The sequence below is a fragment of the Maylandia zebra genome, linkage group LG15 (genome assembly GCF_041146795.1).
Source record: "Maylandia zebra isolate NMK-2024a linkage group LG15, Mzebra_GT3a, whole genome shotgun sequence".
In the NCBI taxonomy this organism is placed as follows: Eukaryota; Metazoa; Chordata; class Actinopteri; order Cichliformes; family Cichlidae; genus Maylandia; species Maylandia zebra.
This window is the reverse complement of record NC_135181.1, coordinates 74,413-88,881: the sequence shown is the minus strand read 5'-3', so window position 1 is coordinate 88,881 and position 14,469 is coordinate 74,413. Positions and strand designations below refer to the sequence as shown.

At 42.8% G+C, this 14,469-nt stretch overlaps 1 protein-coding gene across 1 annotated transcript; it reads right to left on the bottom strand.

Moving 5' to 3' along the window:
* Window positions 1-6,512: 6,512 nt before the first annotated feature.
* On the bottom strand, window positions 6,513-8,199 carry LOC101473763 (meprin A subunit alpha-like). Its single transcript, XM_076874557.1, has 3 exons — window positions 7,956-8,199; window positions 7,457-7,678; window positions 6,513-7,204 (listed from the first exon to the last, which is right to left on the bottom strand). Exons 1-3 carry the CDS (start codon window positions 7,987-7,989, stop codon window positions 6,978-6,980), a joined length of 483 nt encoding a protein of 160 aa, XP_076730672.1. The 5' UTR covers window positions 7,990-8,199; the 3' UTR covers window positions 6,513-6,977.
* Between the last annotated feature and the right edge of the window lie 6,270 nt (window positions 8,200-14,469).

The following is a 14,469-nucleotide window of genomic DNA, read 5'->3' as shown; positions in this document are numbered from 1 at the left end:
GGGTCAAATCTAGAAAACCATTGAGAAGATGCTAATTTAAAATGTTAGATAGAAAAATTAAATGGGGCATCACATTTCAGATCCTTACCACTGAAGTCGGCAGTAACAATGAGATTATTGTTCTTGAGGAAGCTCCTCCTTTGCAGATGTGAGTGGGAAATGAATGTGCTCCAGCCAAAGTCTTGACTGCGGAAGCATTTACAGCTGTCATCCCACACTGGTCAGGATGTGGCTGTTGGTTTGTTCCAATGAGCATGAGTGTCTGAGTGGACAAAATAAGAATATTCATGTTTGAAACCTGGATGTTGGGGACACATTATTAATCCTTTATTTGTCCAGGTAAAAAATCTCATTGAGATTAAAAATCTCATTTCCAGGAGGAGTCTGTACATTGCCGAAAATGTACAGAGTTTGTCAAAACTAACAGAATTGTCAGAAATGGTTAAAAGACTTAATTCTTTAGCTAATGTCCTGCATGCGCTTGCAGCAGCCATAGACCAAAGTTAGCATTCATTTGAAGTTATTTTTTCAGCCTACAGCAAATACAATATTTAGGCAAACGTTTGCCTAAAGTGAGCCACTGTGCACTGTTCTCCAGGAATTAGTCAAAGCTGTCTATAGATTCTTGATTGTGAGGCAGATTATCCACAATTTTCATATCCTTTCAAGGTTTTCGTGACTGGAAATAAACCTTTGTATGGCCATAATTAACTGCAAAGTCAGGTGATGTGTTTGTTTTTTAATAAGTTTAATTTCACTAGCTGGGGCATGTTTGGAGGTGTGGTCCTGCTCCTGAAATTCCAATACATAATCTCCAATTCACTAGCTGGGCCCACCTCCTCATTTTACATTTGACAGCGTTTAGTAGGTAAAGGTAAACACTTGGACATGAATTGAGCTTGAGGTTTGGGGAAGGCCTTGAAGGGGACTGACGATGGCTCCTGGGCCTGGCAGATCCCCAAAGAAGGCATCCAGAAGCAGTAATAAATGTGCAATATGAAGGTTGAAGACGTCAGTGTTAATAATTTGATTTTCAATTCAACTTATTTATACAGCACCGAGCCACAGTGACGGACACCTCAAGACCCTACAATGATGTCTAGAGGAAAAGCCCAACAATCGTATGACCTCCCATGAGCGAGCACTTTGGCGATGGTGGGAAGGAAAAACTCCCTTTTAGCAGGAAGAAACCTCCAGCAGAACCAGGCTCAGGGAGGGGGAGCCATCTGCTGCGACAGGTGGGAGAGAGAGAAGGAGATCGGGGCAAAGACAAGCTCAGGGAAACCGAACGTCGCTCCATGGTGTGAAGTGGATGAGCTCGGACAATTAGGAAGGAATGGCAGGAGAAGAGATTAAAGGAAACAATGGAAATCTTAATAGATGAATGAGGGGAATCCTCGATCAGGTAGCGATGTGGCTCGACTTTGAGCTGAAGCTCTGACAGAGAAGAATGCTGGATTTGAGATTTGAGGTAAGGCTTGACGGCTCAAAAAGCTTGTGTGAGCTTGTCTTTGAGTAGAAGATGGAGAGGTGGTGCTTAGCTGGTTAATTGCTTCAGATAAGGTAGCGATAACAACTGAGCTGATTTCTGAATGAACAGAAGTGACAGCAGCAGCTTGGGAAGAGTTAAGGAATTGAAAGACTGATTAGAGGAAAATAATCTTCTATAATAATAACCTCCAAAATCATCCAAGAGCAGAGAGATGATAAGCCATTTAGACGTAGTCAGAACCGTGAGTCGACTTAGAAAGCGGTCTTGAATGATTGTGTCGAGGGTGGATGCCTGATGATGCCAGTGAAAGCACGTGTCACGAAAAGCACATGAGAAGTGAAGGGATGCCATGAATAATTATACGCCTAGCATAGTTTGGATGTCTTGAAAGGAGCGATAGAGGACAGAACCTGGCATCCCGGTGCCACGAAGGTTTACCAGTGCTTTGTGAGGGCAGGAAAGATGGCAGCGAAACTGGCATCTCAGTGCCAGAACGGTTTGCAGCTACATCTTGTGGAAGACTGGACGAAACTGAAAAACTGGCTTCCTGGAGAGAGGATTTTTTTTTTTTTTTTGCGCAAGTGATTGATGGCAGAAGCTGCCAATCCAGTGCCAGAAGGTTGAGCTGCTTAGCGCATGGGAATGGAACCTGGCATCCCGGGGCAAAGAGCTTTTTCTGCACTGCAAATGGGGAATAGAGACACGGAACCTGCCATCTTGGTGCTGAAAGGAACGTCTGCTGCTTAGCATGTGAGGGCTAGATGCAGAGAATCAGAATCAGAATACTTTATTGATCCCTGGGGGAAATTATTTCTGAAGCTGGCATCCCAGCGGTAGAAGGATTCACTGCTGCGTTGCTGTGATAAATGCAGAGAAACTGGCAACTTTATATTAGAAAGCATTCTGCTGCATTTGCGAATGAGGGATACAGAAGAACCAGGCATCTCGGTGCCAAGCTTCCTACTGCATTCGTAAAGGAGGGACAGAGGAAGAGAAGCTGGCATCCTGTTGCCAACGTTTGCTACTGCATTTGCGTAGGGGCATAGAGGAAGAGAACGTGGCATTGTGGTGCCGAAAGCATGCTGCTGCATTTGTGAATGAGGGATAAAGAGAAACCCTGGCATCTTGGTGCAAGAGGAGTTTACTACTGCTTTGCAATAACGGATGCAGAGAAACTGGCAACGTGGTGGAAGTTTGCTGCTGTGATTACGAATGATGGATATAGAAGGAACTGGCTGGAAGGATTCTCTGCTGCTTTTGCCATGATGGATGGATAACTGGCAACTCAGGGGTAAGAAGCTTATCCCTGCGGTTTGCACATGGCAGATATAGCAAGAACCTAACACCACGGTGCTAGAGGGGTTTGCAGCTGCTTGCAATGATAGATGTGGAGAAACTGGCAGTTCAGTAACCCGGTGCCTTTTTATTTATTTATTTATTTTTTCTATCTAGAGAACTGCCAACCTGATGGTAGAAAAGCTGCTGCTGCTTTTGTGGATGAGGGATAAAGGAATCTGGCAACCCGGTGCCGACATTTCCTGCAGAGTTTAGCCAAGGAGGGATGAGAGGCTGGGAACCTGGCAACTCGATGCCGACGTTTGCTGCAGAATTTTTCGAAGGAGGTGTGGGTGGCTGAGAACCTGGCAACCCGGTACCGACGTTTGCTGCGGAGTTTAGCAAAGGGGGGATAAGTGGCCGAGAACCTTGCAACTTGGTGCCGAAGCATACTGCATTTGCTACCGAGGGATGGAGTACTGGCAACTCTGTGGCCTTTTTTCCCCTAACTATGCTGATAAACTGGCAACTCAATAGTCAAAAAGCTTGCTGTTGCTTTTAGGAACCTGGCAACCCAGTGCCAACGTTTGCTGCAGAGTTTAGCCGCGGAGTTGTAAGAGGCTGGGAACCTGGCAACTCGGTGCCAAGGTTTGCTGCCGAATTGTTCAAAGGAGGGATGGGTGGCTGAGAACCTGGCAACCTGGTGCCGACGTTTGCTGCGGAGTTTAGCAGAGGAGGGATGAGTAGCCGAGAACCTGGCAACTCTGTGCTGACGTTTGCTGCAGAGTTTAGCAGATGAGAGATTGGGAACCTGGCAACTCGGTGCCAAAGCATACTGCATTTTGCCACCGAGGGATGGAGAACTGGAGACATGGTGCCTTTTTTGTGTGTGTGTCGTCTTTGCTGAGAAACTGGCAGTTCGGTGGTAGGAAGCTTGCTGCTGCATTTGCGAATGCCGGATAGGGAAGAACTGGGCAGGGATGAAAAAAATCACGACGATGGAGAACAGTAAACAGTATGGTGTCACGGTGGGGTGTGCCGAAGTGTTTTGACTTCAGGACCCAGATGCAGATGCAGAGAGAGCGGCGTTGCAGGAGACGGGATGTGACTTTAACCAAAAGCAAGCTTTATTTAGCTGGTTGCAGACAAAACATGAAACTAAGAAAACAAAGAGGAATAAGATAAGATAACTCTTTATTGTCATTGCACAGTCATATATAGTACAATAGTACAATGAAATTGGAAAACTGTCCTACGTCAGCACTACATATAACACAACACGACCCGATACAACACATCACAACGCAACACAAACAACACAACACAGTATAATAACTTAGTAATAAAAAAGAAGAAGAAGTGTATGTGTATTGCACACTGTTATTATTGCACATTAATTGTTATTGCACCTTGTTATAAATATAAATATTATTATTGTTACTGTTTTTACCGTTGTTACCTCCCCCCCAAAAAAGTCCAGGGAGGTAGCCAGTCAGGTCAGCTATTTGCATTGATCAGGGCTATTGCCCTGTTGTAAAAGCTGTCCTTGAGTCTATTTGTTCGGGACCTCAGCAGCCTGAACCTCCTGCCAGACAGCAGCAGCTTAAACACCCGGTGTCGTGGGTGTGTACAATCCCGTAGGATGCTGTGTGCCCTCTTGAGACAGCGAGTGTTGTACAGGTCCTTCAGGGAGGAAAGAGGATGTCCAATTATTTTTTTGGGCCATATTGATGACCCTCTGGAGTGCCTTTCTGTGTGCTGTGGTGCAGCTGGAGAACCACACCGATGCAATATGTCAGCACACTTTCAATGGAGCAGCGGTAGAAGACGGTCAGCAGCTCCTTCTTCAGGTCCATTTTTCTGAGGATTCTCAGAAAGTGGAGACGCTGTTGGGCCTTCTTTAAAACCACATAGATGTTAGAGCTCCATTGGAGGTCTGTGTCTATGTGCACACCCAGAAACTTGAAACTGGAGACCCTTTCCACGCACTCCCCGTTGATGCTGACAGGCTGCAGCTCAGACTTCCTCCTTCTGAAGTCAACTACCAGTTCTTTTGTCTTGGTGGTATTGAGGTCCAGGTTGTTATCTACACACCAATCTGACAGCCTCTGAACGTCAGCTCTGTACGCCATCTCATCTCCCCCAGAGATGAGCCCCACCACGGTGGTATCATCTGCAAACTTGATGACTGCGTTGTCTGGGTGGGAACTAACACATGTGTGTACAGAGTGTACAGTAGGGGGCTCAGTACACAGCCTTGTGGAGAGCCGGTGTTAAGGCTGAGGGCTGAGGAAAGATGAGGCCCCATTCTAACTCTCTGTACACGGTCTGAGAGGAAGTCTCTGATCCAGCGGCAGGTGGTAGAAGGAAGTCCGATTTCCAGCAGTTTAACTATTAGTCTGTCCGGGAGTATCATATTGAAAGCAGAGCTAAAGTCAACAAAGAGCAGCCTGGTGTAACGGCCCTGCACTTCCAGGTGAGAGATGGTGGTGTGGAACATTGTAGCAATGGCATCTTCAGTTGATCTGTTAGCTCTGTATGTGAACTACTATGAAACTCAGTGAAAAAACTATGAAGAAACCATGAACACTGAGTAACTATGAAACACAGTGAAGACAAAAACCTATGACACTCTATGACTGAGGGATAACAGTCAACGCGACGCTGAACACAGCAAGACTGAGCACTTAAATACACACATGAGGTGATCAAGGGAAGTGGAGACACATGAGGACACAGCTGACTAGAATCAAACATAATAACAACACAGGGGAGAGAAAAATTAACCACATGAACCCAGAACACACAATCTACTTCAAAATAAAACAAGAAACTAGACATGACAACACTAAGCTGACAGACCTAAAACACATGATAAATTAGACAAGAATCCAAACATTGAAGCCAAGGAAACAATAAATAATGTTTCAGAGGCCCAGGCTGTGACAGTATGGAGCTAGCGACACATTTCCAGCTTGCATTAAATTCTGTTAGTAGGAAGGAGCACAGAGCTGAGCTTCCGCCTGCTACCTGGCGCTGGCGGGTGGGTGGAGCTACGAAGTATGCTATAGCTTTGCTGTCGGAGCTGCGATGTGTTTGGAAGTGTGGGTTCAGCGCTGATGTCCGTCGGCTTTCCGGCTAACTCGCCGGCACACTGCACCTTCTGCAGAGATGTATTCCACCTGTGTGCAGTTCCTCCACTCTTGTACATCACCCTATGTTCCTCCCTCTTCCTTAAATGTGTTGTTCCTGCAGCCATTTTCATCCTTTTTGCTAAATCCACTACTATGTGTCCTTCTGCTGTTCTCTCCTTAAAACCATACCTACCCAACACCTCTTCATCTCCTCTGTTAGCTTCACTTACATCTCTTCTCAAGTCCACATCCCCCCTCCTGGGTACACTCAATTCCTCTGTTTCTTTTCTAACTGACATCCAACCTGAGGAGTGTATGCACAGACATTCAATGTCACCAGCTTCAAACTCACACACTACATCTACCTACATTCGTTCCATCACTCTCACCTCCACACTCCTGCTTTTTCTTCTCTAACACTGCATCCTACCAGAACGTCCCGCTATTCCCTTCCTTTGTCTTCCTATAACAGCAGCACAGTTTTCATTGTGGCGGAGTTCTATAGGAGTTTTTCCCCTTAATAAAGTAAATAATCCTTTTAAAAACACATTTGTGTATTTACTCAGGTTATCTCTGTGTGAAAAATATGCAAAAAAAACCCTCCAAGAAATCAGGAAGTGGAAAATAGTTTTTCAACAACCCTCCACAGTTCGAAGAACCGCAACTTTCCATTTTTTAATTTTTGTTTGTGCATGCAAATTGTGACGTAAGAACCAGCAGTTGACCTGGTACACCATAGTCAGTAGAGACTAAAAGAAGAAAAAGAAACCACTTGTCTTGCTCAATCTATTGGTTAAACCAACCAGACTAGCAGACACAGAAAATAAAGACACAACAGAAACATTTCATCTGTGCTGTACCTGAGAGAACGCGTTAACTGTTGGGATGGTTTATGTTGGGAGTATGACTTGAAATAACATCATTTGAATGTCATTTTTATTCTGCTGAGAAGTTAAGCAAATGTTCCAATGAACATTTGCCTCGATGCAAAGCTGTTTGTTCAGACATTTGCTTCAACTTCATGAGGAAGCTTAAGGCATTTTCTATGAAATGCTCATCCTTGCTAATCTGCTTATTTAACAAATACCATAAAACGTGCGTATTTTCTTCATCCTGCAAACAGTGTCTGTGCCATCATCTGTCTTGACCCATACAACCAGCCTGTCCGCGGGGCCCCCTGTCATCTTGTAGAAGAACTGCAGACACTGAAGCTTCCTCTTGGGGTAGAGGATTCGAGGTTCCAGCATAGCAGACTCCTGAGGCTCCCCAGTCATAGTGTTGAAGTGCATGAAGTATCCAGCATCTAAAAAAACAAATAAATATAAGACAATCTATAATAATGTTTAATTCCCTCTGAAATCATCAGAGGCCTGGATCATCCCACAAATGCTTGCATACTCAAAGGTACACTGATCCAGCAGGGTGAGCGGCCCGGCTGTATGAGAATGAGAGGAGGGGTATGCACATAGGAATGTGTTTTACACAGTCCTATAGCTGTCAGATTTAAAAAAAAAAAGTCGACTCATTGAAGCCCAGTGTGACAACATATACATACAGCAGTTGCACATCCTGGTGAGCCTGAGGGTGTCCATCTTGCTGAAATCAAGGTACTGGCCAATAAAATTGTAGAACTCTGGGATTTTGGTGGTGATAGTGGGGATGGATTCATTCTTGTTGGAGGAGAAGTGCCTGTAGTGCATGACGGACTCATAGTCGTATGCAGTGTTTTGATCAGTGATGAAGTCGTCATTGTATTTGTTGAAGTTATGTGGAAGTCCTGCAGGAAATGTTCTCTTATTTAATAAATGTTATCATAAAAAAGCAATCATAAATAACTGTACATTTGACACTTCAATTATGTGTCACAATACAATGCATCATAGCATTACACTATAATGATCGTAGCATGTATGTTTGCGTGTTCCTTGCCTCTTGTGCACAGCACAGGGTTTGCTAGTGTAACTATCTATGCAGCAGTACACTTTATCCTAATATTTTTTTGAGTCAATTTCTACATAGAAAATGGCTGAAAAGAATGAAAGAACTACATATACCTGACGTAACCTGGTCCAGCCAGATGTTGTCCATGCGGGACTGTTCATGGTAAAATCCCAGAGCATGGAGCAGCCAGTGGCGTGTCCAGCGGGGTGGCCTGGGGGGGCACAGGCCACCCCCCCAACCAGACTGACCACCCCAGGTGCCACCCCGAAGCTAAAACAATAAAATTTAATGAAATATCAAATGTACGATTATGGTTTCACAGTGAAGCTCAGATATCCGAGGGTAAGTGAATGCAGCACCGGCTTCTGCATCATGTTAGCAAAGGTAGGAGAGCCAAGCACGAAAGACGGCACCGCAGAAAACATTTTTTCGGCGAAAGGTTAACAAGTTAACATAGCTGGACTAGCCGTCGGACATTTGCACGGTGGGCTGATGACTTATTTATTTATTTTTTGCATGAACAATGAGAGGTGGTGGATTGGCCAGATGCTGGCCGATGTGTAAAAATAACTCAGTTGTTTGACTTGCAGTCAAGCCAGCCTCCAGTTTGTTTTACGTTCCCTGTGTATCCCTGCCTCACCTTCCCTCATCCACCTGTTGCCTCTGTGGAAGCTCCGCCATAGCCACCACCATACAACACTTGTGTCAAGCCAGCCTCCAATTCGAGACTTGCAGTCAAGCCAGCCTCCAGTTTGTTTTACGTTCCCTGTGTATTCAAAGTATTACGGGAATGGATGTGGAAACCGGATTTCAAAATAAAAGCCAACTTCGAGTGAATTAACAGATATGTTAAGAACATAATAACATATAATTTAGGCTTCTTTTTTTTTACAAACTCTAATGTTAGATCTATATGACACAGCCTTGTACCCTAATTGTGCCCTGTCACTATCAAGGCCATCTTATTTTGGATTTCAAAGTAAAAGCCCTGTGAATCTTCATTTTTGAACTACTCTTTCAATGACTTAATAATGCTCTTAAAAGCAAAAGTCGTATTTCCAAATACCATTTGGACTTTATATCAACACTTTCCAACCACAGTCTTTTTCACAGTGATACCATATCAATATCAAGTCAGTCTGATTTTGCCTTTCATAGTAATGGCCCTTTGAAATTGCCAATATTTGACTTAATCTTCTAACGATTCAAAATGCTCTAAAATGAAAAATTCTTGTTTCCACAGGGTAAGTCCACTTTAGATCAACAGTATACAGACCCACAGTGATACCATATCAATATCAAATCATTCTGATTTTGCTCTCAAAAATAAAAGCCTTTTTAAATTGTCCATAATTGACCTACCTTTCAGTGATTTCAAATTGCTCTAAAAAGGAAAATTCCTGTTTCCACAGGGTAATTCCACTTTAGATCAACAGTATACAGCCCCACAGTGATACCATATCAATATCAAGTCAATTTGCCTTTCAAAGTAATGGTCCATTGAAATTGTCCATGTATGACCCACTCTTTCACTGACTTCAGAATCCCATTAAAAGCAAAGTTGCTGTTTCCACAAGATCATTTCACTCTACATTGACAGTATACAACCCCACAGTTTTATCACGTCAGTATCGGAATTATAATTGTTCATTTGGTACTTATAATAATTAAACGCGGATGCTATTAACAGGACAATTATTGTTTCCACTAAGTAATTGGAGTTCATGCAAACCATACACAACCTCTACAGTGGTAACATCTCAATCTCAAATCAATCTCGTTTTGCATTTCAGAGTACAAGCCTTTTGACTTTGTTTATAGGAGCTTCTCTTTCCACAACTTCAGAATGGCATTAAATGGAAAGTTCCAGCTTCTATGAATTAATACCAGTTTGTGCCAACACATATCATTGCATATAATCTAACAGTGGAGTTGGTGACCATACTTTTCGGTGACATTAGAATGCTGTTAAATAGGAAAATCCCTGTTCCCATGCAATAATTTTTCCTCTAAATCAATAATATAGTCCCTCAAAGTTGTACGCTGTGAAAATCAAGTCGTTCTTGTTTTGGATTTAAAAATAATCGCCCTGGAAATGGTTTGCAAGCTGTTTTGTAATTTCTTTATTTAGAATGACATCTTTCCACAGACTTGAAATATGAACGTACTATCAATTACAACTTACTGGCAATTTCAATTCTGTCATAATCAATTGAGTCTGATTTTGCTTTTCAAAATGAAAACCCAATATGTGTTGAAACAGCAATTTTCATTTTTAAAACATTCTGAAATAATTGAAAGAGTATATCACATATGGACAAATTCGACGGGCCATTAATTTGAAAGGCGAAATCAGACCAACATGAAATTTACATGGTTTTACTGTCGGGTTGAATACTGTTGATCTAAAGTGGAATTATCCTGTGGAAACAGCATCTTTCAATTTAAGAGCATTTTGAAATCGTTAAAAGAGTAGGTCGTCTACGGGAAAGCAAAATCAGACTGACTTGAAATTGACATGGTAACATCGTGAGGTTGTATACTGTTGATCTAAAGTGGAATTACCCTGTGGAAACTGAAATCTTCCTTTTTAGAGCATTCTGGAATCACTGAAAGTTAGGTAAGTTATGGGCATTTTCAACAGGCCATTATTTTGGAAGGCAAAATCAGAATGACTTGAAATTGACATAGTACCATGGTGTGGTTGTACACTTTTGATCTAACATGGATTCATCCTGTGGAAAGAGCAATTTTCATTTTTAGAGTGTTCTGAATTCTTTAAAAGAGTAGGTCGTATATCGGCAATTTGAAAAGTCTTTTATTTTGGAAGGCAACATCAGACTGATTTGATATTGATATGGTATCACTGTGGGTCTGTATACTGTTGATCTAAAGTGGAATTATGCTGTGGAAACAGGAATTTGCCATTTTAGAGCATTTTGAAATCACTGAAAGGTAGGTCAATTGTGGACAATTTGAAAAGGCTTTTAGTTTGGAAGGCATAATCAGAATGACTTGATATTGATATGGTATCACGGTGGGTCTGTATACTGTTGATCTAATATGGATTCATCCTGTGGAAATAGCAAAATTCTGTTTAAGAACATTTTGAAATCGTTAAAACAGTAGGTCGTATATGCTCAATTTGAAAGGGCTTTTATTTTGGAAGGCATAATCAGAATGACTTGATATTGATATGGTATCACTGTGGGGCTGTATATGTCATCCAGGGAAGGACGGACTTTGTTTTGCTGTGCTGTATTTTAATGTGAAGTGTACATATTTATTTTTTATATTGCATGTATTGGTTATACTTTGTGCAGTGTTTTATTTAGTTTGCATGTTTTAGTTACCGTCAAATTGTCCTGGAGAGACTCCGCCCTTTCCCCCGTTTTTATTAATTGGACACACCTGAGAGGAAAGGAAAGGTAATTTACAGAGTGCTCAATGACACATAAAAGGGTTGTAGCCGGTGTTCACAAGGGACACGGACAGGGAATGCGAGAAGAATGCGAGCAACACAGACAGAGGAAGAGACATGATCGGAGGGGAGATGATCAGAAAGAGAGAGACGATGAGAGGAAGACGATCAGCGACTGGAGAGGAGCAGATGCCCAGCGACTGAGGAGAAAGAGATTACCAGCGCTTGGGGAGCAAAAGATGACCAGCGGCTGGGGAGGAAAAGATGACCAGCGACGGGGGACGAGACAGTGGCAGTCGGACGGCAATAACGATAAGAGCCAGCTTGTGTACTGCGAGAGAACAGGAGCAGTGAGACAGCGGTACCGATTCCAGTTTAAGGAAGCGGCGGGCGGAGTTGAGAGCTCTGCCCACCCGGGTAAGTCTTTGACTTATCCTTTTTATAAAGTAAACTGTCAAAGGAATAGTGACTGCCGCTCCCTCCCTTCCTTCAGTGCACCGGGACGTGGAATGCGGGGAGGAAGGCGAGGACTCCGCTGGGTTTCCCTCTCTGACTACTACGCTGGATTTCTTAGTTTTCTGTGACTTTTAGGCCGTGGTGGATCCCACTGGACTTTTAATGTTGTGTGTTATTGATTTTTATTGTGTCTTCCCTTGGCCAAGGTTGTCCAAATTCATTTTACATTTTTAACTATTTAAATATAATAAATTATATTTTTAATCTTACAGTTTAAATTGTGTGCTTTCCCTTGGCGGCTCCACTGCTCTGCCCGTTTTGAGGAAGGTTTCCTTCCTTTTTAAAAAACACAAAATATTGTGGAAACATAATCAGCCTTTCCGCCCCGTGTCACATATACTGTTGATCTAAAGTGGAATTACCCTGTGGAAACAGGAATTTTCCATTTTAGAGCATTTTGAAATCACTGAAAGTTAGGTCGTATATGCTCAATTTAAAAAGGCTTTTATTTTGGAAGGCATAATCAGAATGACTTGATATTGATATGGTATCACTGTGGGGCTGTATACTGTTGATCTGGGGTGGAATTACCCTGTGGAAACAGGAAATTTCCATTTTAGAGCATTTTGAAATCACTGAAAGTTAGGTCAATTATGGACAATTTAAAAAGGCTTTTATTTTGGAAGGCATAATCAGAATGACTTGATATTGATATGGTATCACTGTGGGTCTGTATACTGTTGATCTAATATGGATTCATCCTGTGGAAATAGCAAAATTCTGTTTAAGAACATTTTGAAATCGTTAAAAAAGTAGGTCGTATATGCTCAATTTGAAAGGGCTTTTATTTTGGAAGGCATAATCAGAATGACTTGATATTGATATGGTATCACTGTGGGGCTGTATACTGTTGATCTAAAGTGGAATTACCCTGTGGAAACAGGAATTTTCCTTTTTAGAGCATTTTGAAATCACTGAAAGGTAGGTCAATTATGGACAATTTTAAAAGGCTTTTATTTTTGAGAGCAAAATCAGAATGATTTGATATTGATATGGTATCACTGTGGGTCTGTATACTGTTGATCTAGAGGATTAAGTCAAATATTGGCAATTTCAAAGGGCCATTACTATGAAAGGCAAAATCAGACTGACTTGATATTGATATGGTATCACTGTGAAAAAGACTGTGGTTGGAAAGTGTTGATATAAAGTCCAAATGGTATTTGGAAATACGACTTTTGCTTTTAAGAGCATTATTAAGTCATTGAAAGAGTAGTTCAAAAATGAAGATTCACAGGGCTTTTACTTTGAAATCCAAAATAAGATGGCCTTGATAGTGACAGGGCACAATTAGGGTACAAGGCTGTGTCATATAGATCTAACATTAGAGTTTGTAAAAAAAAAAGAAGCCTAAATTATATGTTATTATGTTCTTAACATATCTGTTAATTCACTCGAAGTTGGCTTTTATTTTGAAATCCGGTTTCCACATCCATTCCCGTAATACTTTGAATACACAGGGAACGTAAAACAAACTGGAGGCTGGCTTGACTGCAAGTCTCGAATTGGAGGCTGGCTTGACACAAGTGTTGTATGGTGGTGGCTATGGCGGAGCTTCCACAGAGGCAACAGGTGGATGAGGGAAGGTGAGGCAGGGATACACAGGGAACGTAAAACAAACTGGAGGCTGGCTTGACTGCAAGTCAAACAACTGAGTTATTTTTACACATCGGCCAGCATCTGGCCAATCCACCACCTCTCATTATTCATGCAAAAAATAAATAAATAAGTCATCAGCCCACCGTGCAAATGTCCGACGGCTAGTCCAGCTATGTTAACTTGTTAACCTTTCGCCGAAAAAATGTTTTCTGCGGTGCCGTCTTTCGTGCTTGGCTCTCCTACCTTTGCTAACATGATGCAGAAGCCGGTGCTGCATTCACTTACCCTCGGATATCTGAGCTTCACTGTGAAACCATAATCGTACATTTGATATTTCATTAAATTTTATTGTTTTAGCTTCGGGGTGGCACGATACGACTTAAATACACAGAGAAACACAGGGGAATTACACACAGGTGGTGGACACAGCTGGGAAAAATCAACAAGACGAGACAGAGGTAAAACTGAACACACTCACATGAGACGCAGACCTTCACAATAAAAGAGGAACAAGAAACCATCACACTAAGACACAGACTCGACATAGAGAGAATGACACATGGAACTAAACTAAACCTGCAAAAACATGACAACTCAAAATACTGGGTCAAACTGACCCAGAACCGTGACAGTACCCCCCCTTCCAAGGGCTGGCTCCCGACAGCCCAAAACAAAAAAACAGAGCACCAGACCAGGGCGGGCAGAGGGGGTCCAGGAAGGAGGGTCCGAAACAAAAAACAAGGAGCACAAGAGTCCAAACACACAAGAAAACAGTCCAAGAACACAGGAAAGCAGATCAAAAACAAAACCAAATCAGAGCTCAAGAGTCCGAGAAAAGTTCAGGGGGTCGACCCGGGGGTCGACAACACAAAGACCAAGACAGTTCTGGAGGCCGACCGTGCACACGGCAACGGCGGCGAAGGGCAAACAGTTCGGGAGGCCGACCACTTGGAAGGCAGTGGCGGCCACTGAGCAGGTCCGGAGGTCGGCCGCGATGCCAGCGGCGGCGACGAACTCTTTCCGGAGGCCGTCCCCGAAGGCCATGATGCTGACTTAGAGGCCCGGAAAACGGACGGGCTCCTCGGGCCCTC

Excerpts from the sequence above, each read along its gene's own strand:
- LOC101473763 (XM_076874557.1), bottom strand. The coding sequence starts at position 7,989 with ATGGACAACATCTGGCTGGACCAGGTTACGTCAG. Across the intron at positions 7,679-7,955 it reads GCTGGACCAGGTTACGTCAG|GACTTCCACATAACTTCAAC; the intron begins GTATATGTAGTT and ends CATTTCCTGCAG. Across the intron at positions 7,205-7,456 it reads CACCAGGATGTGCAACTGCT|ATGCTGGATACTTCATGCAC; the intron begins GTATGTATATGT and ends TTGTTTTTTTAG.